This window comes from Vombatus ursinus, unplaced genomic scaffold, assembly GCF_900497805.2.
Source record: "Vombatus ursinus unplaced genomic scaffold, bare-nosed wombat genome assembly UNPS02014794.1, whole genome shotgun sequence".
Classification (NCBI taxonomy): domain Eukaryota; kingdom Metazoa; phylum Chordata; class Mammalia; order Diprotodontia; family Vombatidae; genus Vombatus; species Vombatus ursinus.
The window spans coordinates 10,874,968-10,901,294 of record NW_020954572.1 but is presented as its reverse complement, the minus strand read 5'-3'; the positions used below and the strand labels follow the sequence as shown (position 1 = coordinate 10,901,294).

The window sequence follows — 26,327 nt, the reverse complement described above, 5'->3', positions numbered from 1 at the left end:
AACTACAGAATAGGAAACAAGAAGGGGCTACAAAAGAAGGTTTGCCTTTATTTACCTTATACTGAGTGGGCAGCTAGATGGTGCAGTGGATAGAGTTAGGAAGACTCAATTCAAATCTGGCCACAGATACTAGCTTTGTGACCCTGGACAAGTCACTTAACCCCTTTTATCTCAGTTTTCTCATCTGTAAAATGAGCTAGAGATAGAATTGACAAACTACTCCAGTATCTTTGCCAAGATAACCCCAAAAGGGGTCATAGTTAGACAGGATTAAAAAAAAAAAAGAAAAAGAAAAAAACAATTTAACAACAGTTGAATGTTAAGAGGTATAGAAAAGTGTCTGATGTATCATATCAGCAAAAATCAGACCTTCCAGAAAAAAAAATCAATCAATAAATGAACATTTATTAAATGCCTTCTGTGTTTCAGGCACTGTGCTAACAGCTAGGAATACAAAAAGAGTAAAAGTCTGTTCTTGATCTCAAGAAGATTATAATCTAATGGGAGAGACCTCACAGGAACAAATGGACTCTTTCTTTCCCTTTAAATAGTCATGGACTATCTGTCCCAAACCTCTGAGATTCCTGGAATCTTCATTTTGTTTTGTTTTTGGGGGAAAATGGTTACCTACATGGAGTATAACATTATAAACTCAAGACAACTCATAGACAAAAAGGTTAACTCCCATATATATCACCTATCTTTGATAAAAGTATATATGAAACATTAATTTGGTCAAAACCAGTATGCTCTCTCCCTTGAAATGTCATTCAAGTTTTGCCAAGACCACCTCTGGACTGTATGTTTGTCTTGGAATGTCCTCAGAAGGCTCTTTCAATGATTAGATGACAGGATAACACCTCCAGAGTCTATTCAAATAGTAAGGGGAAAGAGAATTGGGAAATGCTATTCAAATGTAATTTTCTTTCTTCTTGGTTTGTTATGTCCTCTTCCTCCCCCTTAGGCCCTCTTGGAACCCACTCTGACCTCCAAAGTTTTCTCAGCCTCTGCCAACAAAGCCTCCTCTACCATCTCTAAGACCACTGCCTCCATGACCACCCCCTTGATCTCCAAAGCGACTGGGCTGGGTCCTGAGTTACTTTGTTTCCATGAATCTCCCCTTCTTCCATAGCCTCTTTCACAGCTTTAGCACCTTTTTCTGAGTTGAAGTCCACAAAACTGAACCCTTTAGATGACCCTGTCTACCTGTTTGTGACTATCCTGACACCAGCAGAGCCATGAAATGAATCTTTCAATGTTTCTTCTGTCATGTCTTCAGGCAGATTTTTCATGAACAAAGTTTTGTACAACTGGCTCCTTGGTGCTACATTAGCTGCCTTCTGTCCCTTCAGCTCCAAGAGCATGGCTCTGCCTTCAATTTCAGTGTTGCCATATAAATTTAAGGCTTTTTAAAAATCATCTTCCACATGAGCAAAGTCTATGCACAAGTATCCTGTAGGTTGGCTTGCTGTTCTGAAACAAGCTGATGGACATAGCTTTCTCAAACACTTCCTGCAGACTTTCTTCAGTGGTTCTGTAAGTGAGGTTATTCAGCACCATTTTCTGAGTCTGGCTGCTTGCTGTTGTTTCTGCTGCAGGAATTATTCTTCCCATCTCTCAAGTTACCTTGTCCTTGACTTTTCTGCCCTGTGTAGTCCAGAATGAGCCCCCAACCTTCAACTTCTCTACCCTGTTTCTTTTCCAAGGTCTTGTCCACATCTGCTTCTTTCTTAAATTCAACATAGGCAATTCCTTTGGGTGGCCCATCCTTAGGGCAGACCAGTTTGACTTAAATCGCATTTTCAAACAGTTCCTTGAGCTCCTCCTGAGTTACTTTATACAGCACATTCTTGATGAAGAGTGTCCTTGTGTCTGGATCTTTCTTGTTCTCTTTTGCTTTTTCTAGCTTCCTTTTGGAGCCAAGCACTTTGGAGTTCCACAGCCTTTTCTATGTCTTCAATGCAATCGAATTCCCTGTAGCCAAATTTCCTGGTGGTGCCAATGTGAATGTCTAGGGTAAGATCCTTTTGTGCAAAGAAGTCCAAGGTGCCAGTTTTTAGGTCAGAAGTGGTTTTACTGAAATTCAGGTTACCAGTGAAGAGACTAAAATGTGTAGATAACTTCAGCTTCCAATTTCAAGGGCTTTCTGTTTTCCCATTTCCTTTTTCCTCTTTCCTGGTGCTTCTTTGAAGGGCACTTCCTCCCCAACATTATCACCATCTTCCTCCTCCTCATTTTCATCTTCCTTCTCCTCAGATTCCTTGGTTTTCCCAGTTATTCCATGAGCAGCTTTCACAGAAGCAGCCTTCCCTGTGGCATGTGGTGTCCATAGCTTTTTCTTCAGTCATTCTCATCTTCTTCATCCTCATCACTATCATCTTCCTCCTCATCCTCAAGAGCCTTATTCGACTGGAGCTGCTCCTATATATATATAGCTTTGGGTGGTCAAAATTCTTCATCCTCCTCATATTCACTGTCCTCTTTTTCAGTTTCACTGTCTTCTTTCTTGGCACTCTTCCCTTTTTTGCCCCTTTGGTGAGGGTAGGGGCTGCTGCTTTAGCTGGGGTGGTTGCTGCTTTATCTGGAGTGTCTCCCTTCTTGTCTGATGTGATGACCTCTTTGACTGGGGTAGCCACTTTCTTGTCAGGGGCCATGGTGGCTTTCTTACCAAGACTCATGACTGCTTTCTTGGCAGGTGTGGTGACAACAATGGGTTTTTTTGGCTGGTGGTACCTTCTTTGCTGGTTTAGCATAGCCTTCATACCTTTCTTCTGAGTGACAACAACCTCTTCTCCATTGCTTTCTTTTTCATCTTCTGACATGGCCCCATACTCCCTGTCTTCCATATCTTTGGCTCTGCCTGATTTTTAGCAGTTTTCCCAAGCTTCACCATGGTGGCAGCTTGTAATCAGGAAATGGAGGGTGTAGATCCCTGTAAAGGCCCAGGTAAAATTGATGATAGGATGAGTTCATCTGTGAGCAGCCCTTTGCTGGTGAAGAATGAGACAAAAAATTTGGAATCTTTGTTAAGAATTCCAGTTATTCCATCAAGAAATTTTAGACACTATAGCTTCTGCTAAAAGTGTGCTAGAGGGGATAGAAACTAGCACACATATGTATATTTAAAGAGAAAAAAAAAGTACAAAAAAAACTAACCAAAATCTACAACCATTTTTTCCTCCCATCTCCCCCCATCTGTTGAAAAAAAAAGATGAAAGAATTAAAAAGTCCCTGTATTACATGAGCCACAATCAAGTCAAACAAATTCCCATACTGGTCACATCTAAAAATGTGGTTTTTATTTTACATTTTAGGCTATTTTCTTTCTGTTGTGAAATAGTATTCTTCCATATCTGGAATCATGATTGATAATTTAATTGATCAGAGATATTTTGTAGAGTTTTTCATTTTTAATTAATTAATTTACTTTCAGTTTTCAACATTCACTTCAATAAGATTTTGATTTCCAAATTTTCTGCCTATCCTTCCCCTCCCCATACCCCAAGACAGAATGCAATCTGATATAGGTTCTACATATGCATTCATATTAAACCTATTTTCACATTAGTCATGTTGTAAAGAAGAATTAGAACCACAAAGAAGAAGAAACAAACAAAAAAAAAGAGAGAGAGAGGGAATAATATGTTTCAATATGCATTCACACTCCACAATTCTTTCTCTAGATGTGGATAGCATTTTCCATCATGAGTCTTTTGGAGTTGTCTTAGATTTTTGCATTGCTAAGAAGAGATAAGTCTATCAAAGTTAGTCATCACACAATGTGGCTATTATTGTGTACCATATTCTCCCAATTGTACTCCCTTCACTCAGCATCAGTTTATATAAATCTTTCCAGATTTTTCTGAAGTCCACCTACTCATCATTTGTTATAACATTATAGTATTCCATTACATTTATATACCACAACTTGTTCAGCCATTCCCCAACTGATGGAAATCTCCTCAATTTCCAATTCTTGGCCACCACCGAAAGAGCTGCTATAAATATTTTTGTACATGTAGGTCCTTTTCCTTTTTTTATGATCTCTTTGGGATACAAACCCAGCAGTGTTATTGCTGGGTCAGAAGGTATGCACAGTTTTATAGCCCTTTGGGCATAGTTCCAAATTGCTCTCCAGAATGGTTGGATTAGTTCACAACTCCACCAATAATGCATTAGTGTTCCAATTTTCCCACACCTTCTCCAGTATTCATCATTTTCCTGTTTGTCATGTTAGCCAATCTGATTGGTGTGATGGGGTACCTCAGAGTTGTTTTAATTTGCATTTCTCTAATCAAAAGTAATTTAGATAATTTGTTCATATGACTATAGATGGCTTTAATTTCTTCATCTGAAAAATACTTGTTCATATCCTTTGACCATTTCTCAGTTGGAGAATGAGTTGTATTCTTATGAATTTGACTCAGTTCTCTATATATTTTAGAAATGAGGCCTTTATCAAAGATACTGGTTGTAAAAATTCTTTTACAATTTTCTCCTTCCCTTCTAATCTTGGTTGCATTGGCTTTGTTTGCGCAAAAATGGTTCAATTTAATATAATCAAAATTATCCATTTTGCATTTCATAATGTTTTCTATCTCTTGTTTGGTCATAAATTCTTCCATTCTTCATAAATCTGACTGGTAAAGTATTCCTTGCTCTCCCAGTTTGCTTATAGTATCAGCCTTTATATCTAAATAGTGTACCATTTTGCCTTTATCCTGGTATATGATGTAAGATGTTGGTATATGCCTAGTTTTTGCCATACTATTCCATCACAATCATTGTTCCATTCTCCAATTGGTAGGCATCCAAAGAGTTATTATAAATATTTTTGTACCAATAGGTCCTTTTCCTTTGATCTCTTTAGTAATATCTAGTAGTAGTATTATTGGGTGAAAGGGTATGCACAGTTTTATAGCCTTTTAGGCATAGTTCCAAATTGTTCTCCAGAGTGGATGGACCAGTTTACAACTCCACCAACAGTACATTAATGTCCCAATTTTTTCCCACATCCCCTCCAATGTTTGTCATTTTCTTTTCTGTCAGGTTAGTCAGTCTGATAAGTAATAGCTCAGAGTTGTTTTAATTTGTATTTATCTGACTATTAGTGATTTAAAGATTTTTTTTCATATGACTGTAGATAGCTTTGTAGATTTCTTCTTCTGAAAACTATCTGTTCATGTCCATTGACCATTTACCAATTAGGGAATGGATCTTTTTTAAAAATTTTTTTTGACTCAGTTCCTACATATTTGAGAAACAAAGCCTCTATCAGAGAAACTTGTTATAAAAATTCTTTCTTAGTATCCCACTTTCCTTCTAATTTTGACTTCATAGGTTTTGTTTTATAAAACCTTTTTAATTTTATGTAATCAAAATTAGCCATGATATTTCCCATCATCTTATCTCTTCTTTAGTCATAAACTCTTCCTTTATCCATAGATCTGACAGGTAAATTTTTGTATGCTCCCCTAATTTGCTTTTATCATTGTTTACTGTCCAAATCATGTACCCATTCTGACCTTATCTTAGTCTATGGTATAAGATAATTGTCTATGCCTAGTTTCTGCCAAATCACTTTCCAGTTTTCCCAGCAATTTTTGTCAAATAGTGAATTCTTGCCTCAAAAGCTAGTATCTTTGGGTTTATCAAACACTAGATTATGATCATTTACCACTGGGTATTGTGTGTCTAATCTATTTCATTGATCCACCACTCTATTTTTTGGCTAGTACCAGGTTGTTTTGATGATTACCACTTTGTAATTTAGTTTGAAACCTGGTAGTGCTAGGCCACCTTCTTTTACATTTTTTTCATTGAATCCTTTAATACTCTTGACCTTTTGTTCTTCCGGATGAATATTTGTTATTTTTCCTAGCTTTATGAAATAATTCTTTGATAGTTCTATTGGTATGACACTGAATAAATAAGTTAATTTAGGTAGAATTGGAGCGGAGCCAAGATGGTGGAGGGAAAGCAGTGACTGTCTTGAGCTCTCTCCCAAAGCCCTCCAAATACCTAAAAAAATGGCTCTAAACCAATTCTAAAGCAGCAGAACCCACAAAAAGAGAGCATGAAACAAATTTCCAGCCCAAAATAACCTGGATGGTTGATCAGAAAGGTGTATCACGCTGGGCGGGGAGAGGAGTGCAGTTCAGCATGGGCGCACAGGCCACAGTGACCCTGGATTAGGCCTCAAAGGACTGAATCGTGGGCAGCTGTGGCGGTTTCCAGACTTCTCAACACAGGAACGCCAAAGACAACTTAGAAGGTCAGCAGGAAAAGTCTGTGACTGCAGTGAGAGAGGAGCTAGGTCTCAGCAGCAAGTCTGGAGTGTGGTGTGAGGCCACGGCTTTTTCCTGAGCTTCGGGCCCACAGACTGAGGGGGAATCGAGTGGCTGATCAGAGGGGGGTTGCAGGGATCTCTCTACCAGTGCTGAGGCAGGAATCTCTTGCTTTACCCGTGCTTGGATCTGGGTCACAGTTCTGAGGGGCAGTCCTTGGGTGAGGAGGAGTGCTGGTGTGGTGGAGCTTATAGTGGCAGTGGAGAAGAAACACCTCCCCCTTATCATACCACCTTGGAAGAACTGAAAATTTACAGGTCCCTAGAAGTACCTCTGAAAACAGCTGTACAAACCCCTGAAGCTTGGGACAGTACACTCTTCACATTGGAAGCAGACTTTTACCTTAACAAAGAGTTTAAAACTCAAGTAATTGGCCAGGATCATGAGTAAGCAGTGCAAAAAGAGTCAGACTATATTATCTTACTTTGGTGACAAAGAAGATCAAAACATACAACCAGAAGAAGACAGCAAAGCCAAAGCTCCTACATCCAAACCCTCCAATAAAAATATGAATCAGTCCCAGGCCTTGGAAGAACTCAAAAGGGATTTTGAGAAGCAAGTAAGGTAAGTAGAGGAAAAAACTGAGAGTTTTGCAAGAAAATCATGAAAAACAAGTCAACAGCTTGCTAAAGGAGACCCCCAAAACATACTGAAGAAAATAACACCTTAAAAAATAGCCTAACCCAAATGGCAAAAGATGTCCAAAAAGCCAATGAGGAGAAGAATGCCCTAAAAAGCAAAATTGGCCAAATGGAAAAGGAAGTTCAAAAGATTACTGAAGAAAATACTTCCTTAAAAATTAGAATAGAGCAATTGGAAGCTAGTGACTTTATGAGAAATCAAGACGCTGTAAAACAAATCCAAAAGAATGAAAAATTAGAAAACAATGTGAAATATCTCATTAGAAAAACAACTGACTTGGAAAATAGATCCAGGAGAGAGAATGTAAAAATTATTGGACTATCTGAAAGCCATGATCAAAAAAAAAAAAGAGCCTAGACATCATCTTTTAAGAAATTATCCAGGAAAACTGTCCTGATATTTTAGAACCAGAGGGCAAAAGAGAAATTGAAAGAATCCACTGATCTCCTCCTGAAAGAGATCCCCAAAGGAAAACTTCTAGGAATATTGTAGACAAATTCCAGAGTTCCCAGGTCAAGGAGAAAATACTACAAGCAGCCAGAAAGAAACAATTCAAGTATTGTAGAAACACAATCAGGATAACACAAGATTTAGCTGCTTCTACATTAAGGGACTGTAGGTCATGGAATATAATATTCCGGAGGGCAAAGGAGATAGGATTACAACAAAGAATTACCTACCCAGCAAAACTGAGTATAATCCTGCAGGGGAAAAAATGGTCATTCAGTGAAATAAAGGACTTTCAGCATTCTTGATGAAAAGACCAGAGTTGAATAGAAAATTTGATTTTTAAATACAAGACTCAAGTGGAACATGAAGAGGTAAACAGGAAAGAGAAAATCATAAGAGACTTCTTAAGGTTGAGCTGTTTACATTCCTGCATGGAAAGATGATATTTGTAACTAATGAGACCTTTGTCAGTATTAGGGTAATTAGAGGGGAAAAAATTATATGTACGTATATATAGATATAGATAGATAGAGGGCACAGGGTGAGTTGAAAATGAAGGGGTCATATCTGGAGAATAAAATTAAGGGGTGAGAGAGGAATATACTAGGAGAAGAAGAAAGGGAGAGGTAGAACAGGGTAAATTATCCCCCCCAAAAAAAACAACAGAAAAGAAAAGGCTCTTACAGTGGAGGGGAAAAGGGGGAAGGTGAGAAGGAATGAGTGAATCTTATTCTCATAGAATTTGACTTAAGGAGGGAATAACATACACACTCAATTGGGTGTAGAAATCTGTCTTACCCTACAGGAAAATAGTGGGGGGAAGGGGACAAAAGAGTAGGGGAATGATAGAGAGGAGGACAGATTGGGAAAGGGAGTAATCAGAAGCAAATACTTCTGAGGAGGGGCATGGTCAAAAGAAAGAATAGAATAAATGGGTGGATGGGATAGGATTAAGGGAAATAGAGTTAGTTTTTCACAGCATGTCTATTATGGAAGTATTTTGCACAACTGCACATATATAACCAATATTTAGTTGCTTGCCTTATCAATGAGGGTGGGTGGAGAGGGAGGAAAGGAGAAAATTTGGAACCCAAAGTTTTAAAAACACATGTTTAAAAAATTGTTTTCACAAGCAACTGGGAAATAGGAAATACAGGAAATGGGGCACAGAAATCCATCCTGCCCTACAGGAAAATTGAAGGGGAAGGGGATAAGAGAAGGGGGGGAGAGATAGAAGGGAAGGCAGACTAGGGGAAGGGGTATTTAGAATGCATGCTATCTTGGGGTGGGGGGAGGGGCAAGATGGGGTGAAAATTTGGAACTCAAAATCTTGTGGAAGTAAATGTTGAAAACAAAAAAGAAAAAAACAAAAGCAAAAACAAAAAGAGTTACCTACCTAAAGTTCATTATCTCTCAAGGCGGAAGTGAGTGACATATTCATATTGATTCTTTTGGTTTTATTGTTATTATTGTGTTGATCAGAATTCCAAAAACTGTCAATATTATTTTTCTCTATAATATTATCACTAAATAAAATGATCTCCTAGTTCTGTTCAAAAAAAATTTAGGTAGAATTATTATTTTTGTTTATTATATATGTTGGCTCAGACTGCTCGTGAACAATTAATATTTCTCCAATTGTTCTTATTTGTGTAAAAAGTATTTTGTAATTGTGTTCACATAGTCCCTAGGTTTGCCTTGGCAGGTAGACTCACAAGTATTTTATATTGTTTGCAGTTATTTTAAATGGAATTTCTCTTTTTATATCTTCTTGCTGTTTGGTTTGTGGTATATAGAAATGCTGATGATTTGTGTGGCTTTATTTTATATCCTGCAACTATGCTACAACTGTTAATTGTTTAAACTAGTTTTTACTTGATTCTCTAGGCTTTTTTAAGTATACCATCATATCATCTAAAAAAGTGATAGTTTTATTTCTTCATTGCCTATTCTTATTACTTTGATTTCTTTTTCTTATTTTATTGCTACAGCTAGAATTTCATGTACAATATCGAATAATAATGATAATAGACATCCATGCTTCTCCCCCAATCTTATTGAGAAGACTTCTAACTTATCTCAATGACAGATGTTTACTGATGGTTTTAGATAGACACCAGTCATCATTTCAAGAAAAGCTCCATTCATTCATACGCTTTCTAGTGCTTTGATTAGGAATGAATTTTGTGTTTTTGTCAAAAGTTTTTTCTGCATCTATTGAGATAATCATGATTTTTGTTATTTTTGTTATTACTGTGGTCAATTGTGCTGATAGTTTTACCAATGTTGAAACAGCCTTATATTCTTGGTATAAATGTCCCCTGGTCATAGTGTATGATCTTTGTGATATATCATTGTAATCTCTTTGTTAGGATTTTATTTAAAAATTTTACATCAATATTTGTTAGGGAAATTGGTCTATAGTTTTTTCTCTGTTTTTGATCTCCCTGGTTTAGGTATCACAATCACACTTGTGTGATGGAAGGAATTTGGCAGGACGCCTTCATGTATTTTTTCAAATAGTTTATTTAGTATTGGAATTAATTATCCTTTAAATGTTTAGTAGAATACAAGATGGACTTGTAAGTCCATCTGGTCCCAAGGACTATTTTTTTGGGGAGCTCATTTAAGGCTTTATCAATTTCTTTTTTCCAAGGTAGTATTTTTTAAATTTAATTGAAGTATTCTATCTTTAAGTTTAAATTTAAGTATTCTATTTTTTAAGTTTAAGTATTCTATTCCTCTTCTGTTAACCTGGGAAATTTATGTTTTTGTAAATATCTATTTCATGTGGATTGTCATTTTTATTGCCATATAATTGGGGAAAATATCCCCTAATAATTGGTTTAATTTCATCTTCATTGGTGATGCATTCAACCTTTTCATTTTTGATGCTGGTAACTTGGTTTTCTTCTTTTTTTTAAATCAAATTAACCAATGGTTGATCTTTTTTATTGTTTTTTTTTTTCATAAAACCATCTCCTAGTTTTATTTAGTGGTTCAATGGTTTCTTACTTTCAATTTTATTGCTCTTTCCTTTGATTTTCCAGATTTCCATTTTTAGTGTTTGGGGATTTTAGATTTGTTCTTTTTCTATTTTTTAAATGGCATGCCCAATTCATTGGTCTTCTCTCTCTCTCTCTCTCTCTCTCTCTCTCTCAGCATTTAAATAAGTAAAATTGCCCCCAAGTACTACTTTGGCTGCATCCCACAAATTTTGGTATATGATCTCATTGGTGTCATTCTCTTTAATAAAATTATTGATCATTTCTATGATTTGTTCGTTGACTCCTCATTCTTTAGGCTTAGTTTCCAATAGTTTTGAATTTATGCTTCCAAAGCCTTTTATTGTTTGTTTTTTACATTATGGCCCAAAAAGAGTCCATTTAACTTGTCTACTTTTCTATGTTTGTTTGTGAGGTTATTATGACCTAATTTATACATGGTTAATTTTTGTGAAGATGCCGGGTACAGTTGAAAAAAAAGTATAATCCTTTCTATTCCCATTCAATTTTCTCCAGAGGTCTAGCATATCTAACTTTTCTATAGAGTTAATCTTCAATTTTTGTGGGGGTAACATTCCTACCAAACAATATGAAAGTAAAAAATGAGAATGCTGATATATTTAACCTGTGGGAAATAGGGAATTAAGTTCTCACCTAACCAAAAACTGTAATCTTTTATGGTCAACAGTTGCTGCAGACATTCTGGCATGAAGTTATCTAATACCTTTATTTTCTCACAAAGGTGCATCACTGACTTTACACACTTGGACTTATAGTCTGAAGTTCTTATACTGTTTGGGGTCATAATTGCAACATAAGACTTGAGTTTTAAAGCAAACAATGAAAATATGCAACGAATGCACGGAGAGCTCTTTGCAGCTGTAGGGTAAACAAGATCAGTGAAGGGCCTAGTAGGATATCAGCCACTCCACAAACTTGTGCACATTGTGCCTCTCATTTTTTCTGTACTGTTCATAGCCACAAATATGCAGGATTGCCATCACGAAAGTGAAAATGAGGTTATTTGAAGTCATGAAAATTAAATGTGCAAATGTTGAAGATTGACTGTAATTCTATCTACCTTCTTAACTTCCTTCTCATTTATTTTATAGTTAAATGTATCTAATTTGGAGAGGGGAAAGTTGAGGTCTCTCACTAGTATAGTTTTATATCTATTTCCTCCTGTAACTCATTTTTTCTTTAAGAATTTGGATGCTCTATCATTTGGTGCATATATATTTAGTACTGATGTCATTTCATTGTCAATGGTACCTTTTAGTAAAATGTAGTTTTTTCTGCTTATCTCTTTTAGTTGTCCATTTTTGCCTTTGCTTTGTCTGAGATCATGATTGCTACCCCTGCCATTTTTTTTTTTTTACTTCAGCTGAAGCATAATATATTTCACTCCAGGCCCTAATTTTAATTCTCTGCTTCTTCCTGTTTCAAGTATGTTCTTATAAACACCATCTTCATGGATTCTGGTTTCTAATCCATTTTCCTATCTACTCTTTTTTATGGGTGAGTTTGTCCCATTCACATTCACAAGTATGATTTTCTCTCCATCCTATTTTCTTCTGTTTATCCTGTTTATCTCTCTTTTTTTTACCTGGTCCCTCCTCTAAAGTCTCTTTTGCTTCTGACCATTGTTTCCCTTAATCCACTCTCCCTTTTGTTAGTATTATATATTCTTGCCTCTTTGAACCAATTCTGATGAGAGCAAGTTTTAAGCATTGTCTCCCACCACCCCGTCTTGCCCTCTCCATTGTAAAAGCTCTTCCTTCTGTGCCTCTTTTGTGTAAAATAATTTTTCCCATTCTCCCTTTCCCTTCCCCTTTGTCCCAATGCATCCCTCTTTCTCATCCCTTCATTTTTTCAGATTATTCCAATACAATTGACTCACACCTGTGCCTTCTGTCTGTTTAGACTCCTTCCAATTGCCCTAATAATGACAAAGTTCTTAGGAGTTACATGTATCATCTTCCCACCTCAGAATGCAAACAACCAGTTTAACTCTACTGACTTCCTTATGATTTCTATTTCATGTGTATCTTTTAATGCTTCTCTTGAATTTTGTGTCTGAATGTCAAATTTTTAATTCAGCTCCGGTCTTTCCATATGGAATTCTTGAAAGTCCTCTATTTCATTAAATGTCCATTTCCCCCCAAAAAATTATACTCAGTTTTGCTGCATAGATTATTCTATAATCCTAGCTCTTTTGCCTTCTAGAATATCATATTCCAAGTCTTCCGCTCTTTTAATGTGGATGCTCCTGAATCTTGTGTGATTCTGATTGACACTCCAAAATATTTGAATGGTTTCATTCTGGCTGCTGGCAATATTTTTCCATTTACCCAATTCTGCTTTTTGAATTCTTGTCTTCAGTGACTATTTTGTGCTTCTTTTTACCATTTGGCCAATTCTGTTTTTTTAAGATCTTTTCTTATTTTCATTCCTTTTTATTTTTTTTAACCAAGCTATTCATGATCTTTTCATAATTTTCTTACATTATTCTCATTTCTTTTCCAAATTTTTCCTCCACCAATCTTATCTCTTTCTTTGGCTCTTTCAAGAATTCTTGTTTAATAGGAATGTATATGTATAGCCTATATCAGATTGCATGCTGTCTTAGGGAGGGAGGTGGGGATGGGGAGAAAAATTCAAAACTCAAAAGCTTGTGGAAGTGATTGTTGATAAATCAAAATAAATTAATAAAGTTTTTTTTTTAATTCTTGTTGGGCTTTTGTCCAATTTGCATTTTTCTTTGAGGCTTTGCTTGTAGCTGTACATTTTTATCTTTTGAGTTTGTGTTTTGATCTTCCCTGTCACCAAAATGGCCTTATTTGGTCAGGTTCTTTTTTGTTGATGTTGTTGCTGTTTATTTATTTTTCCAGCCTATTTCTTGAACTTGAATTTTGTGTTAAATTTGGGCTCTGCTCACCTGTGGGTGGGATGGTACTCTCCCAAGCTTCACATTTTCCTGTGTTGCTGTTTTCAGAGCTAGTTCTCAGGGTCTATAGCATTTAGATGCTTTTAAGGTGGTATGCTCTGGGGAAACATGTGGTCACTGTTTTCCTGGTCTGTGTTCTTTACCCAGGAAGGGCCCTGGATCACCTGTAACCATAAGTATTCTAATACTTATGAGAGTTCCTCTCTATCCTGGACACAGTTCCAGAAGCTAAAGCTCTCCTTGGCCGTGGACCCATGACCAGGGTTCCTCATCCCTTCTAATTGACCAGAAGCACTCTTCTCCACCCTGCAAATTGTGACCTGGAAATGTGTATGGGCAATGAAGTTGCCAAATAATGTCAGGTTCTGTGTACAGTACCAGCAAAGGGTACCTTGTAATTTCTGACCAGTTGTCTGACTTCCTTACCCTCTCTAGGTCAAGAACTCCCAAAGCTGCTGCTGTGACAATGACTGCCAAGGCCACCATGGATGCAGCCACTGTGTCTGCTCTGGACCAGCCAGTAGACCTCTCCTGACGACCTCTTAAGTTGTATTGGGTTGCAAAATGTCTCACCCCAACCTTTTGTTGGCTGTGCTGCTCCACATTTCAATTTGAGGAATTATTTCAAACTTGTTTGGAGGGGAACGTTGGAAGAGTCTGACTCAGTAGCTACCTCTACTGCATCATCTTGGCTCCACCTCAGAATTGCTTTCATTTGAATTTCTAATAGTGATTTGCAACATTTTTTCATAAGCTACCAGTCCAGGTTAGTTCGAGTAATATTACAATTGGAGGGTTTTTTTTTTCCCTACAAAATTAAAAGTCCACAATTACAAGTTCAGTTCTTTATCTGACGGCTTTGATTATTATGATGGTTGCGTTGTTCCCACTAACATCTTAGTTTTGTAAGAACTTCATCTCTTCCCCTAAAGCTAGCTTTGTTGGGTGTAGGGGAAATAGAGAATGGGGATACTGATCACTTGTGGAGTATTAGGAAGGAATACCACAGAAGGGGAAAAGAAGGTACAGAATCCTAGATTTCAAAAACAGTGAAAATGAATTTTATCTACTTCATAATTTTGCTTTGGCCTGATCCTTACCTAATAGTACACACAGTTATTGTTTAATTTGTAACTGCTAAATAAGAACATTTGCATAGAGTAGTTATCACTCTGTAGTACTATTTACATTCCTAGGCCATGAACTACTCTTTAAGAAACTAGAAGAAATGACTTAAGCATTCAAAATTCATCAGAGGAAAGACAACATAGCAATATCTTCCAGTGTAGAAAGAATTTTTTTTCTTTTTGCTACTAATTTATTCTAAGTATTTTGAAAATTTAAAAAATCATAAAAGCTCATCTCTATTTTCCAGTCTATGAATGTATTCATAGAAGCTAAAAACTGAATTCTGAATGTTTACATGACAGATAGAATTATAGTTGTTTTTTTGTTCACAATATCACATTTATAATTGTAATAGTTTCCACAGTTAAGACTTATCAATTCTGAAGTTCTAGGGGAGGGTAGAGGAGGGACTAGACATTGAAATGTAAAGGAAAAGGCCTTTCAGGCAAAGGAAATATCCACTCCTTAGAAAAGGTCAGAAGATTGAAAGCTCAATTGCACATGAAAACAATGAAACAATGAACTTGCCCCAGGGCACTGACTGTTGCTGTAACCAGTCCATCTGCATAAGACTCAGTAGGAATCTGGGAAGTATATCTGGGCAGAGAACCATAAGTAAAGGTGGAGTCCCTCACTGAGAGGAAGAATTGATGAGCCAGAGAGTTGTTGAATAGGAAAGGCTTTAACTTTTCCAACTCTAGTTTGTAGGTAACAAACCACAGAGTAGAACTGGTAGAGTCAAAGAGGAGACTCTCCTGCCAATCCAAAATTAAGGTTTGTTGACCTTGCTGAGAAGAGTATAGTAACCCTCCAGCTAAAAAGAGTCTACCAGAGGCAGAAACTGGAGATGTTGAAAACTACTCTTACCATTTAAGAATAAGTCCAGATAGTTCAGTAAATTGACTCATCCAAAAGAGATACTGTTCCTTATAAAGAGTTCAAAAGCAGAGCAACATGCTCAACCCATTCCAGCAGCAGCTTTCAAGCAACCTGCCTGATCCAGCCCAGTAGCAGCTGAGTGACTTTTTTGACCCAGCTTGGCAGTAGACCGATTAATCCAGGTGACAAATGCTGTATCCTGTAAGGAGCCAGCTTAGCTAAGGAAAGCAGTTCATTCAAAATTAGCACTGTGCTCCAAGACAAACTTTATGAAGAGTAAGGACTCTGGAGAAAGAAAGGACATTGAGGTCCTGCAATTCTAGAGCTGATTTCCTTCAGTCACAGGTATTCCCTAACTATCTGCCTCAATACTACTGTACTTTTAGTTCATGTCCACTAGTCCTCTCCTCCATAGGCTCTGTATTTCTAGATTTCATCCCAAGTAGGGGAAAATGTTTTGTAATTACTGTTTTTACTACGCCATTTGAGTATGTGTCTTTGCTAAAGGAATGAAACTCCTAGAAGCTTGTTAAGGTGAAGTACGCTGGTGGTGGAGAGGTCTAGAGGTTTTGGGGTGCTCCAAGATGCACAGAGGCACCCCAAGATCGTGGCGCTGAGGCCTGCCTGAAAGAATTCAACTCAAATCTTCTTCCAGCCAGAGAAAAAGTTTATTAGAAATAAATCACATAGGCCAGGTGACGCCCGTAAGGATGAGCGGGCATGAGAAAGCTCAGCCTCTAGAGTGAGAGATTCTCAGTATCTAAATGGAGGCCAAGGTGGATCTTAAATACAGTAAAGTAACTTTGGGTGGCCAGAGGAAGGGGGGGGGGGGACGGTTGAAAAAAGTTTCTAGGTGAGAATTCCCTTTGGAAGGTCTGAGAGATTAAACAGACAATGGGAATAGATAATGAAGGGAACTGGAAGGAGGAAGTTTGCTTTCAAAGGGAGATAAAGAGAGCTTTCAAAGGGAAATAAAGGCAGTTTATAAGGCAGTTTAAGGTTTTTCTGGGAATCCCTAGCCAAAGGGAGCCAGGTTCTTTTAAGGGTTAGGGAGGAAGGCGCATCTGAATAAGATCAAAAGGTGAGGCTAAGGCTTTGGAAGGGAGATAAGGGGAGTCTATAAGGAATCTAAAAGTTTAAGGGTTTTCAACAAATGGGAGTCAAATTCCTTTTGGTGAGAAGTGGCAAAGATCTCGGCTTCTGAAACTGAATGATGGGCGCATAACCCTGTCAGTGGGGTCTTATGGACTAGCATGTTGGGTGGGCAACTACTCACAGGCTTATGCCTCCAATCCTTAGAGTAATAGCAGTTGCCTTTCTGGAGACTCTAAATCTACCAAGCTAATAAGGATGGAGGAGTGAATTTAAAAGAGATGTTACATAATTAAAATAATTGTTAAATTATTTTAATTAAATTATTCAATTATTTAAATACATATTTTGTTTTGATTCACAAAATATAAAGAGGGAATATGATATAATGAAAAGAACCCTAGCTTTGAAGCCAGTTGACTTGGGTTTAATTTCTGGTTCTGCTACTTACTACCTGTTTGGCCTTGAGTAATTACTTACCCTCTTGAGTCTTACTTTCTTCTTTTGTAAAATGAAGAGGTTGGACTCAACAGCACCTGAAGTCTTCCAGCTGTATATCTATTATCTTATGATCCTATGATATTTTTTAAGCATCTGTTATGTACAAGGAGGGCAGCTAGGTGGCACAGTAGATAGAGTGCTGGGCCTTGAGTCAGGAACACTCATCTTCACAAGTTCAAATATGGCCTTGGACACTTTCTAGCTGTGTGACTCTGGGCACTCAATTTCCTCATCTGTAAAATGAGTTGGAGAAGGAAATGGCAAACCACTCCAATATCTTTGCCAAGAAAACTCCACATGGGATCACAAAAGTCAGATATGCCTGAAAAAAAGATTCACAACAATATGTACAAGGAACTGTGCTAGTTGTTAGAGGGCAGGAGACCCAAAGACAAAAAGAGCAAAATTCTTCTTTCCTTCAAGGAATTTTACCTTCTACGTACAAATAGTAAGAATACAGACATTTGGACAATCTACCCAAAATAATTCAGAATGAATAAGATAGACCTATGGGCATATATATGTAGATTACATTATCAATAATCATCTCTTAAATTATTATACATGATTACTCAAGTAAGCTATTAAGAATATTTATTGAAGTTAAATAAGATAATTTAAATGTGTAATTTTTCTCCCTGAGGGGTTATAGGTAACATTTGAATATACTGATACAGTAAGTATTTATAATTATGGACTAGGAGATTATTAACCTTCCAGGAATTTCTCAAGCATCTTCCTTGATCAATCAAATAGCCTTAATTCAGCTTTCCAAAATAGGACCATAAATTTAGATCTAGAAAGGACATGAGAGGTCCATTGGTATCTCACCCAAATAGAAACAGATCCCTACTTCCAGCATATTGACTTAGAAAATCACAATTGGATATTATCTATGTTGTATTGTCTTTTTATTTATTTTGTTAAGCATTTCCCAATCACATTTTAATCTAGTTTGGCTAGCAAGTTTGGCACCTCTGATACAGGCCACCTCTTCATTTTGTAGATGAAGAAGCAGGCTCGTGGAGAGGAAGTAACTTGTCTGAGAAAGATCACACAGGAAGGAAGTGGCAGAGCTCACATTCAGATCCAAATCCTCTAAATAACAACCAGCACTCTGCTTCTGCAAAGTTAACCTAAAAGTTCCTCGAACAAAGCCATGGCTTTAAAGTATATAGGATGTGCCTTGGAAAATGAACATCTCTCTTAGAGTTGTGAATAACAATAACAATAAGCAGCATTTACATAGCACTTACTTAACTGCCACACACTGTGCTAAACGCTTTTTTCTTTTTTTCCTAAATGCTTTTCACAAATATTATTTCATTCAGTCTCACAAGAACCATGTGAGGTAGGTGGTCTCATTATCTCCATTTTACAGTTGTGGAAACTGAGGCAAACAGAGGTAAAGTGGCTTGCACAGGGACACACAAGTAGCAAGTGTCTGAGGATGGATTTGAACTCAAGTCTTCTTGACCACATCCCCAGAACTCTATCCATATCACTACCAAGCTGCTCCATATCGAGCCTCTCTGACTTGGGAAGAAAATTATTTAATTTTTCTGAAACCAAATTTAAAAAATAATTTTTTAAGGCCAAAGAAATATACAGAATGATAGATGTGCTTCAACATGAACAGTCAGCCTCAAATGAGCATGTATTAAAATCAGTATGTATTGAGACAGAGAATAAAATGGAAGATACATTGTCCCAGGAGGAAATGATACGTTTGTGGCAGCATGGTCAAGACAGAGGGACATCCTGATTGCATGTGCCTTTTCACGGAGGTCACCTATGTCTTGAAGGTATGTATGCCCTTCTCACCTCTACCAGGCAAGCCAGCCCAGACAAGGCAACAGGACGCTCTGAAGGAGAGAAAGTAAGAAGCATGTCCCAGGCAGGTCAGACCACTACCACCATCACCTTGACTGTCATCTCCCCTTAGATTCTAATGGAGACAACCCAAGATGGTGAGCCCAAGAGCTTTGGGGAATGGCAATGACGCCCAAATCACCAGGCCTTTCAGCCCAGTCCCAGCAGCTATAATTAAAGGAAAAACTATTGTAGAGAAGGGGCCCACATTCCTCATCACTACCGGAAATAACTGTGGACAAACTGTCTCCAACGAGTAGAGTTATAAGAGCCCTGGGAATGGTAGCATCCCCCACCCCTTATTCACCCTGACATACTACTAATAATGTATCTAGCCCAGCTCTCATAGCCATCAACTGGGAAAACAGTGCCTGTGGGAAGGGGCTGATCATCCCTTCCAACTGTCATGTAATTGCTATACATAAAGCAAGGCACCCTGAGAGAGACAGGAGTGCAGCATGCCCCAGGCAGACCAGGCCATTACCACAATCTTGACAATATACCTCTACAGAATCCTGATGGGGGCAGCCCAGAACCCAGAATCCAAGAGCCTTGAGGATTGCTCCCACTACTCCCCCGCAACCATCATCCTAAGAAGCAACACCCATAGATATGCAACCCGGCAGCTGCTGCTGCAGGTATTGTAGACACATCTAGTTAAGATCCAGAAAAAAAAATAAAGTTCTTGTCACCAAAGTCCTTGGCATTTTCAGATGGTTCAGTACCAGGAACTGATATGATTTTATCAGTGGACGTTAAAGAAAACACATTACCATCTACTCTGCCAATGCATTCTAAGGACTTATGAGACTTTTCTATCTGATTTGCAGCTGAGATATTCCATATATGTGGTCTATTAGAATGTGAGCTTCTAGACTGTCTTATTCTCTCATACCCAGCTCTTACAGCATTTTGCACAAAGTAGATCCTTAATCATTCCTTAATTCATTCATTCTACTTCTTAATCTCTAGTTGCCTTCAAATCACAGCTAAGATGTCACTTCCTATTGCCCCAGATGTTAGTACTTCCTCTTGAAATTTCTTTGCGTGAACTTTGTATTAATTCAATTAGACCTATACCCCAGTAGAAAGCAAGCTACTTGGGGGCAGAAATGGCTTTGTTTTCTCCTTTGAATCCCCAGTGTCTATGCAGGATGTCTTCCAGTAAAGTGCTTATACGAATCTCTGTTGGATTGAATAGCAAAATTTTTGGATTACAGCCTGAAATATAATCCTTTCACCTGAAGGGATAAGAAGAGTAAATACAGTAGTAGTTCACCAACTTTTTGTGTCCTGGAACTCATTTAAAATTCAATGTGTTTTTTTTTAAGATTATTCTTTCTATTTGTCAACACTTCATGTGCTGATATACCACCTGCTGCAGATAACAAATTTGTTTAAATACTCTTTGAGAGCTAAAAGTGAATCACCTTCATCTGCATAGGCAGGCTATACATTTAATTTGATTTAATGTGAGGTAAAAGGTTTATGTAAACAAACATGCAAAGAATGAAGGGACATTGAATATGATTGAGAGCTAGAAGGGAAAGATCATCTAGTCTAATTCCTTCATTTTACACGTAAAGGAGGATTTAGGAGTTTTCCTAAACAACCCAACCAGAGTATAAAAGTTTTCCTAAAACCCAATAACAAATAGTAAAGAAGGTCCTTTCTTCAATGTGATGGATATATTGGGCATTGCCCATTGAATTAAGACAACTGTGTGACACTGAACTTCCAGTGGTTGTTAGGCTTTAAAAAGTGACCATCATCTCCAAGGGCAGAGACCTGCAGAGAGTGTCAAGAAGAGAGTTAGCTATGAAGGAAGAACCCAGCTCTGGAGGAAGCTCTTGAAAGCTCCTTCACATTTTTTCTTGCATCTCTTAGAAAGTAGTGTTTTACAGCAGAAGCACATGGTGTCTTGTCCAGTGCAGTAATGACCGTTAGCAGATTCATATCGAATGTTTGGCAGGGGAATTGAGATCCAGGCTCTTCTCTGGGATCCATAGAGTTGAGAACCCTGATGGTCCTAGAATGTGGATTTCAGGTCTTTCAAAAAATGTATAGTGTTACTCTAGGATAGGATGACATCTGAGTCTAAAGCTGGAGGTGGTGGGGACTATAGCCAAGCAGTGAAATAGCATCCCATTGAATGGTCCTTTTGGAACAGTAATCAGAGAAGTCCAGTAGAACAGGATAAAGGGGCAATCTGTGGAGTGGCATCTGACAGAGACTACAAGACAAGGTCAGCATGAGCAATGTCCTGCAGTTTTATGGGGGAGATGTTTTGTTGCAGTTGCATTCTCTGGTTATTAAAGATAAACACACTTGTGTTATCATTGGTAGTTTCAGGAGTGTATCTTAATCTTAGAGTAGTCATCCCCTCGGGATCCCAACCAGTGAGTGTGAGTTGGGAGAAATGAAGTAAGTTGTCTACAATTAATAGCGGATAGAAGAGCTAGGATTCCAGTTGAAATCTTATGCCTTCAGGTCCAGTGTTCTTTCTAGTACACAACATCTACTAGAAGTCCAAAAACATTTGGACAGGGATGTACACATCTGGATAATTCTCATTAGAGAAAATACTTGAGATTGCATAGAATGCTATTTCCACTTCCACATAAATTTCCTCAATTAAAACATGTTGCTTTTCCAACCTATTAGAATGTACATCTTTTTTTTTACTCCATTGTAGATTTGAAAAATAAAGTCATTTTAAAATTTCTTTGTGCCAAACAAAACAAATTATTTTTTCTTCTACCATGAAAAGCTATTTTTCCTGATTATGTCACTCAGAAATAAATATGCCAGACTCCCTAAAAAATTCATTTTTCAAATCAAGCATAAGAAACCACACATACAGAATTTCAGTTCAAGAAATATTTTTTCCAGGAAGAGACCCAAAATGTAACTTGGACCAATTATGCCTTTTTTATTTTTTTCTTAGATTTTCCTAAATTCATTCATTGTTGCACGCTATATACAGAATACTAATAATATATTAAGTACTACAAAATACAATTCTATAGAACTCTACGCCCAGTTCTATGTCATAGAAAATGTTTGGACCAGGATCAATAAACAACAAATGAGATGCCTTTGTTAGTCACAGTGGAAAAATGTATACACATAACATTGAATCAGTAAGAAAAGAAGCTAGGTTAGCATATTAGTAGCCACTGGGCACTGAGAAATGGAATAGAAGCTCCTTTCTACCTTTATAAAAAATAAATAAGTAGTTCCATTCATTGTTTTTGGCTTTGAATGCCCCAGTGACTTAATGAGAGCTGAAGTCCATAGAACACTGTACTACAGTTATAGTTGGCAACTCAAAGCACAAGCTTCCAGGAAATTGAAACTGGGAAACAAAGCGGGAAAGTAGAGACTTCATTCTGTTTTCTAAAGGCAGGAAAATGTACTCATTTTACTGTACCTTCTAATCAATCTTAATTTGTATTAGAACAACAAACTCAATTATTTTCAACAAGGGATGTTGTTGATAGAAATCTAGACTAACAAAGACCTTGCAAAAGAAATAGCATAATTTGCACTGCACACTACTATAACTATCATAAATGCACAATTTAAGACTTCAGTGTTTTGAAACAAAGTATTGGAATTTTCCTCCCTTCCTCAATACCAATTTAGTACTTTGCATATTTGAGATAGCAAAGCACAATGAATAAAGTGCTTGGCATTCAGAAGAGGTGAATTCAAATCCCACTTCAGATGTTTACTAGGTCTGTGAACCTGAGCAAGTCACTGATCCTTTCAAAGCCTCAGTTTCTTCATCTATAAAACAGATAATAATAATTGCATCTGTCTCACAGAAGTGTTGTATCGGTCAAATCAGATGATCTATGAGTGCTTTGTAAGGCTTAAAAATTTATAAATTCATGAATTATTATTATTACAATGAACTTTTATGAGTTAAATAGCAATATTCAGACTTTTCAGGAATAGAGGATACTTGCTTATTCATGAAGACTTATTTGATCTTCTGTATAGTTCTATTTGGTTATAGTTGCTTATTATTTTGTAAGGTACAGAAATTCAGAATGGACCACCAACACCAACTGTTTTCTTATGATTATTTATTTTACAATGTTTTAGCAGAAGATAATGTTGGAAATACTATTTCTATGAATGAAAGATTATGACCATTTGGTTGACCAAACTAGAATAAAGTTAATGTTTTTACTGCTCTAGATAATAAATCTAAAGTTGACCTCAGAGGCCTTCTACTCTAACCTCTTAGTTTACAAATGAAGAAATTGAGGGAGATTATGGGATGTACCCAAGGTCACAGTCCACATTAAGTACCACTTTTGCATTCTTTTGACTCCACAGTCAGTGCTTTTGCCACTGTACTTACTCTATGAGATCATCCATGTTCCTATTCTTTCTTAGTTTTGTTTTTTTTTTTCTCTAGCTGGAAAATTTCATCATAGAATCTAGCTATTTTTACCTTAAGACTTAATTTTCCAAGAGTTTAAGGAATAAATTGAGAAAAAGTACAAGGAGAAAAAGTGCAATAACTTACTTCACTGTCTTCTGCCCCATTTGTTTTTGGTATAAAGAATGCTGTGTTATCTTGATCATTTCACTGAAATTTTTAAAAAGAAGCTAGAGTGGGGGAAGAGAGAGAATTCCCAACTCCTTAGGAATTAGTCAGATACAGAATTACTATTTGTTCTGTTAATGGAAATCCTATGAGGTTTGGTTTATCCATGAAAAGCTAATCAAATCTCTGACGAAAAGAGAAAATCCATCTCCTTCTGTGAAATTCTCTTAAAAATCATGAGGGCTCCGACTTCAGGGGAACACACACACACACACACACACACACACACACACACACACACAGAGTGTAGCTTCATCTGAACCTTTCACATTAACAGAACTACACTCTTCCAATAGTGAAGGACAGCACCATATGACCAAGAAAGAGGAAGTAACAAATTTAAACATTTATCCTTTCTATCCATTATCAGATAATGATGAAAAAGGAAAAAAAAAGTTAAATTTCTTTTTCAGAGATCTCTGGTGGAAGAAAAGGAATGGAGAAGCCAAGGGTGAAGCTGTCTAAATTCATTAGAATGAGTATGGAGATCAGGGTTAAGATTCTGAGAAGAAAAGAAAGAAAAGGAAGAAGGAAAGAAGAAAGAGCAAGAAAATATAGGAAGGTTGAATAAGCGCGCTCTTATGGAATGGTGTATTAAGGCTTGCATTAGAGAAGGCAGCGGAGGGAGAGAGAGTTTTCACTTTTACTGAGCATAGTGAAGCCACAAAATGATTGATGTCCTCCAGAAGCCCAAAGTTGAGGAGCTACCCAATCTTGGAAGGAGGGGGGTGGAGGGAGAGCGGAGTTAGCCCCTACTAGCGCTGAAAGCATCACTGCTTTCCCTCTTGCAGGCTGAGCAAAGAACTTCAATTTGATAGGAGATAGGTCGATGGGGCCACAGACTTAAGTGGCAGCAACTCAGGCCCTGAACTGTGCAGTGTAGAGGAAAGACTTCACACGTATTCTTCCACCAACCCTCCGGGAGAATGAGTCCTTTCTTAAGTACAGACACCCATCCCCCCTCCCCGATTTATGCCTGGCGCCTAGGGAGACGGCGGGGGTGGGGGGGAGGAGGGGGGGGTGCTGCCACCAGCGGTGGAGGCAGCGGGTGGGGCTGGGTGTATGTTCGTGGTGCCAGAGAGAGAAAAAGGTAGTGACAGGTTTAAATAACAATTTCTGGCAGATTGGCTTCCCACCCTGGTGGGCAAACTGCCAGGAGGTACCAGAGAAAAGGGAGCGTAGTGGTGGTTGCAGTTACCCCCCTCGGTCCCCACCCTCCCCAAAGGCGCCTACTAGGATGTAGGCGGTTCTGAAGCTAACAAGGCAGCTGCAGGATACTCCTAGGTCCAGCAAGGGGTCAATTTTTATCCTTAGGGGTTCTGGAAACGGCTGGTGAGGCACAGGGCAAGGACAGAAAACGAAAGACGCTGCAGGCAGATGGGGGAATTTGGAGTAAGATAGCCGTGCATCTTACCCCTAATAAGGGACCCCTGGGGGCGTTGTACTCCCCAGGGGAAGGAGGGAAGACTTCTGTAGTCCATTAAGAGCCAACCCCTTTCCTCCCCCGAACAGCCCGCTTCCCAGACTCCAGTGCCAGGGGAAAAGTCCCTGAAGGCGAGTGCAGACGCTGTGGGGATCCAGAGAACCCTGGTGGGTTCCTTGGACTCCCCCGACTGGGGCTCCTGCGGCTCCAGCTCCCACTGGGTGGTGGCTTCAGCTGCGCCCGCCCCTCGGTTCCTTCCTTCCCCGCCCTCCCAGCCTCCGTCCCCGCCGAGTCCCCCCCCCCCAGCCCCCTGGCTCCTCCGCCCCGGGCTCCGTGCGCCAAGCTGACCGGGCGCTTCCAGTCCGCCAGCAGAGGCCACATCTTGGCGGCGGTGGAGGTGGCGGCTTCCCCACCCCCTGCTCCCTGGCTGGCCGGGCCCGGGCTCCCTCGGTTGCCTTTTCCTGGCCGTATCCTCCTCCTGGCCTCGGCCATTTTTCCCTGCTCCCCCTCCCGTCCCGAACCTCATCTCCCCTCCCTCCTCTGGCCGCGGGACTTTTCCGGAAAGTTTTTTATTTTCCGCCGAGGCTCTGCAAGAAGCGCCTCGCTCTCCAGCTGCAAAACTTTTCACCTCGTTCTCCCCTCCTTTCTCCCTCTCTTCTTTCTCTTCTCTCCCTTTTGCCTGCACCCCCTCTTAGCGGTGCTCTCCTCTCCCTTCTGCCCGCTCCTCCTTGGCTCCCCTCTCTCCTGATCTCCCTCCTCCAGACACACCTCCACCCCGGGGCAGTTTTCCGATGAGCGCCCCTCCGGTCATCCGGCCGCCCAGCCCTTTGCTGCCGGTGGCAGTGGCGGCCGCGGCGGCGGCGTCTGCCCTGGTCCAAGGGCCAGTCCCGGTACCGACCCAGGCTTTGGCTCCGGTTCTGGCTCCAGCCGGGGGCATCTCCTTTCATCTCCAGATCGGGCTGAGCCGGGAACCCGTGCTGCTGCTGCAGGACTCCTCGGGGGACTACAGCTTGGCTCATGTCCGGGAGATGGCTTGCTCCATAGTCGACCAGAAGGTAAGGCGGCCCGCTCTCAGGGTTTCTGGGTCTCTGTCCCCATTTGCATAGGGGGCGCTCCCCTAGCTCTGCCCTGGTCAGTTCTCTTGGTCCTCTGCTGCTGCCTCTTCGGCCCCTGACTGAGTGTCTTCCTCTGTTGCGATCAGACCAAGAGTCCGTCTGGTTCTGGGGTCTAGCAGGGTTTGAACATTGATTCATCTTCTGCGTCCAGAACATCACTCTGTATTACCTTCCATCAGCTCTCCCATTCCTTACTCATCTTTCCTATCTTTTTTCACCTCTCTTGCTGTTTCTACCTCACCCTTTTCCTCGCCCTTTCTATTTTCACGATTTTCATTTTCTTCCTCACCATTCATTCCTCA

At 39.0% G+C, this 26,327-nt stretch overlaps 1 protein-coding gene and 1 pseudogene across 1 annotated transcript in view; one reads left to right on the top strand and one right to left on the bottom strand.

Moving 5' to 3' along the window:
* Positions 1-1,000: 1,000 nt before the first annotated feature.
* LOC114048996 lies at positions 1,001-2,893 on the bottom strand (annotated as a pseudogene).
* A 22,377-nt stretch (positions 2,894-25,270) lies between these two features.
* PRKD1 (protein kinase D1) overlaps positions 25,271-26,327 on the top strand; it is a 389,696-nt gene continuing 388,639 nt past the window's right edge. The window contains exon 1 of the mRNA XM_027870203.1: positions 25,271-25,965. Within this exon, the coding sequence (XP_027726004.1) occupies positions 25,702-25,965 (264 nt within the window). The 5' untranslated portion in view covers positions 25,271-25,701. The remainder of the gene's footprint in view (positions 25,966-26,327) is intronic.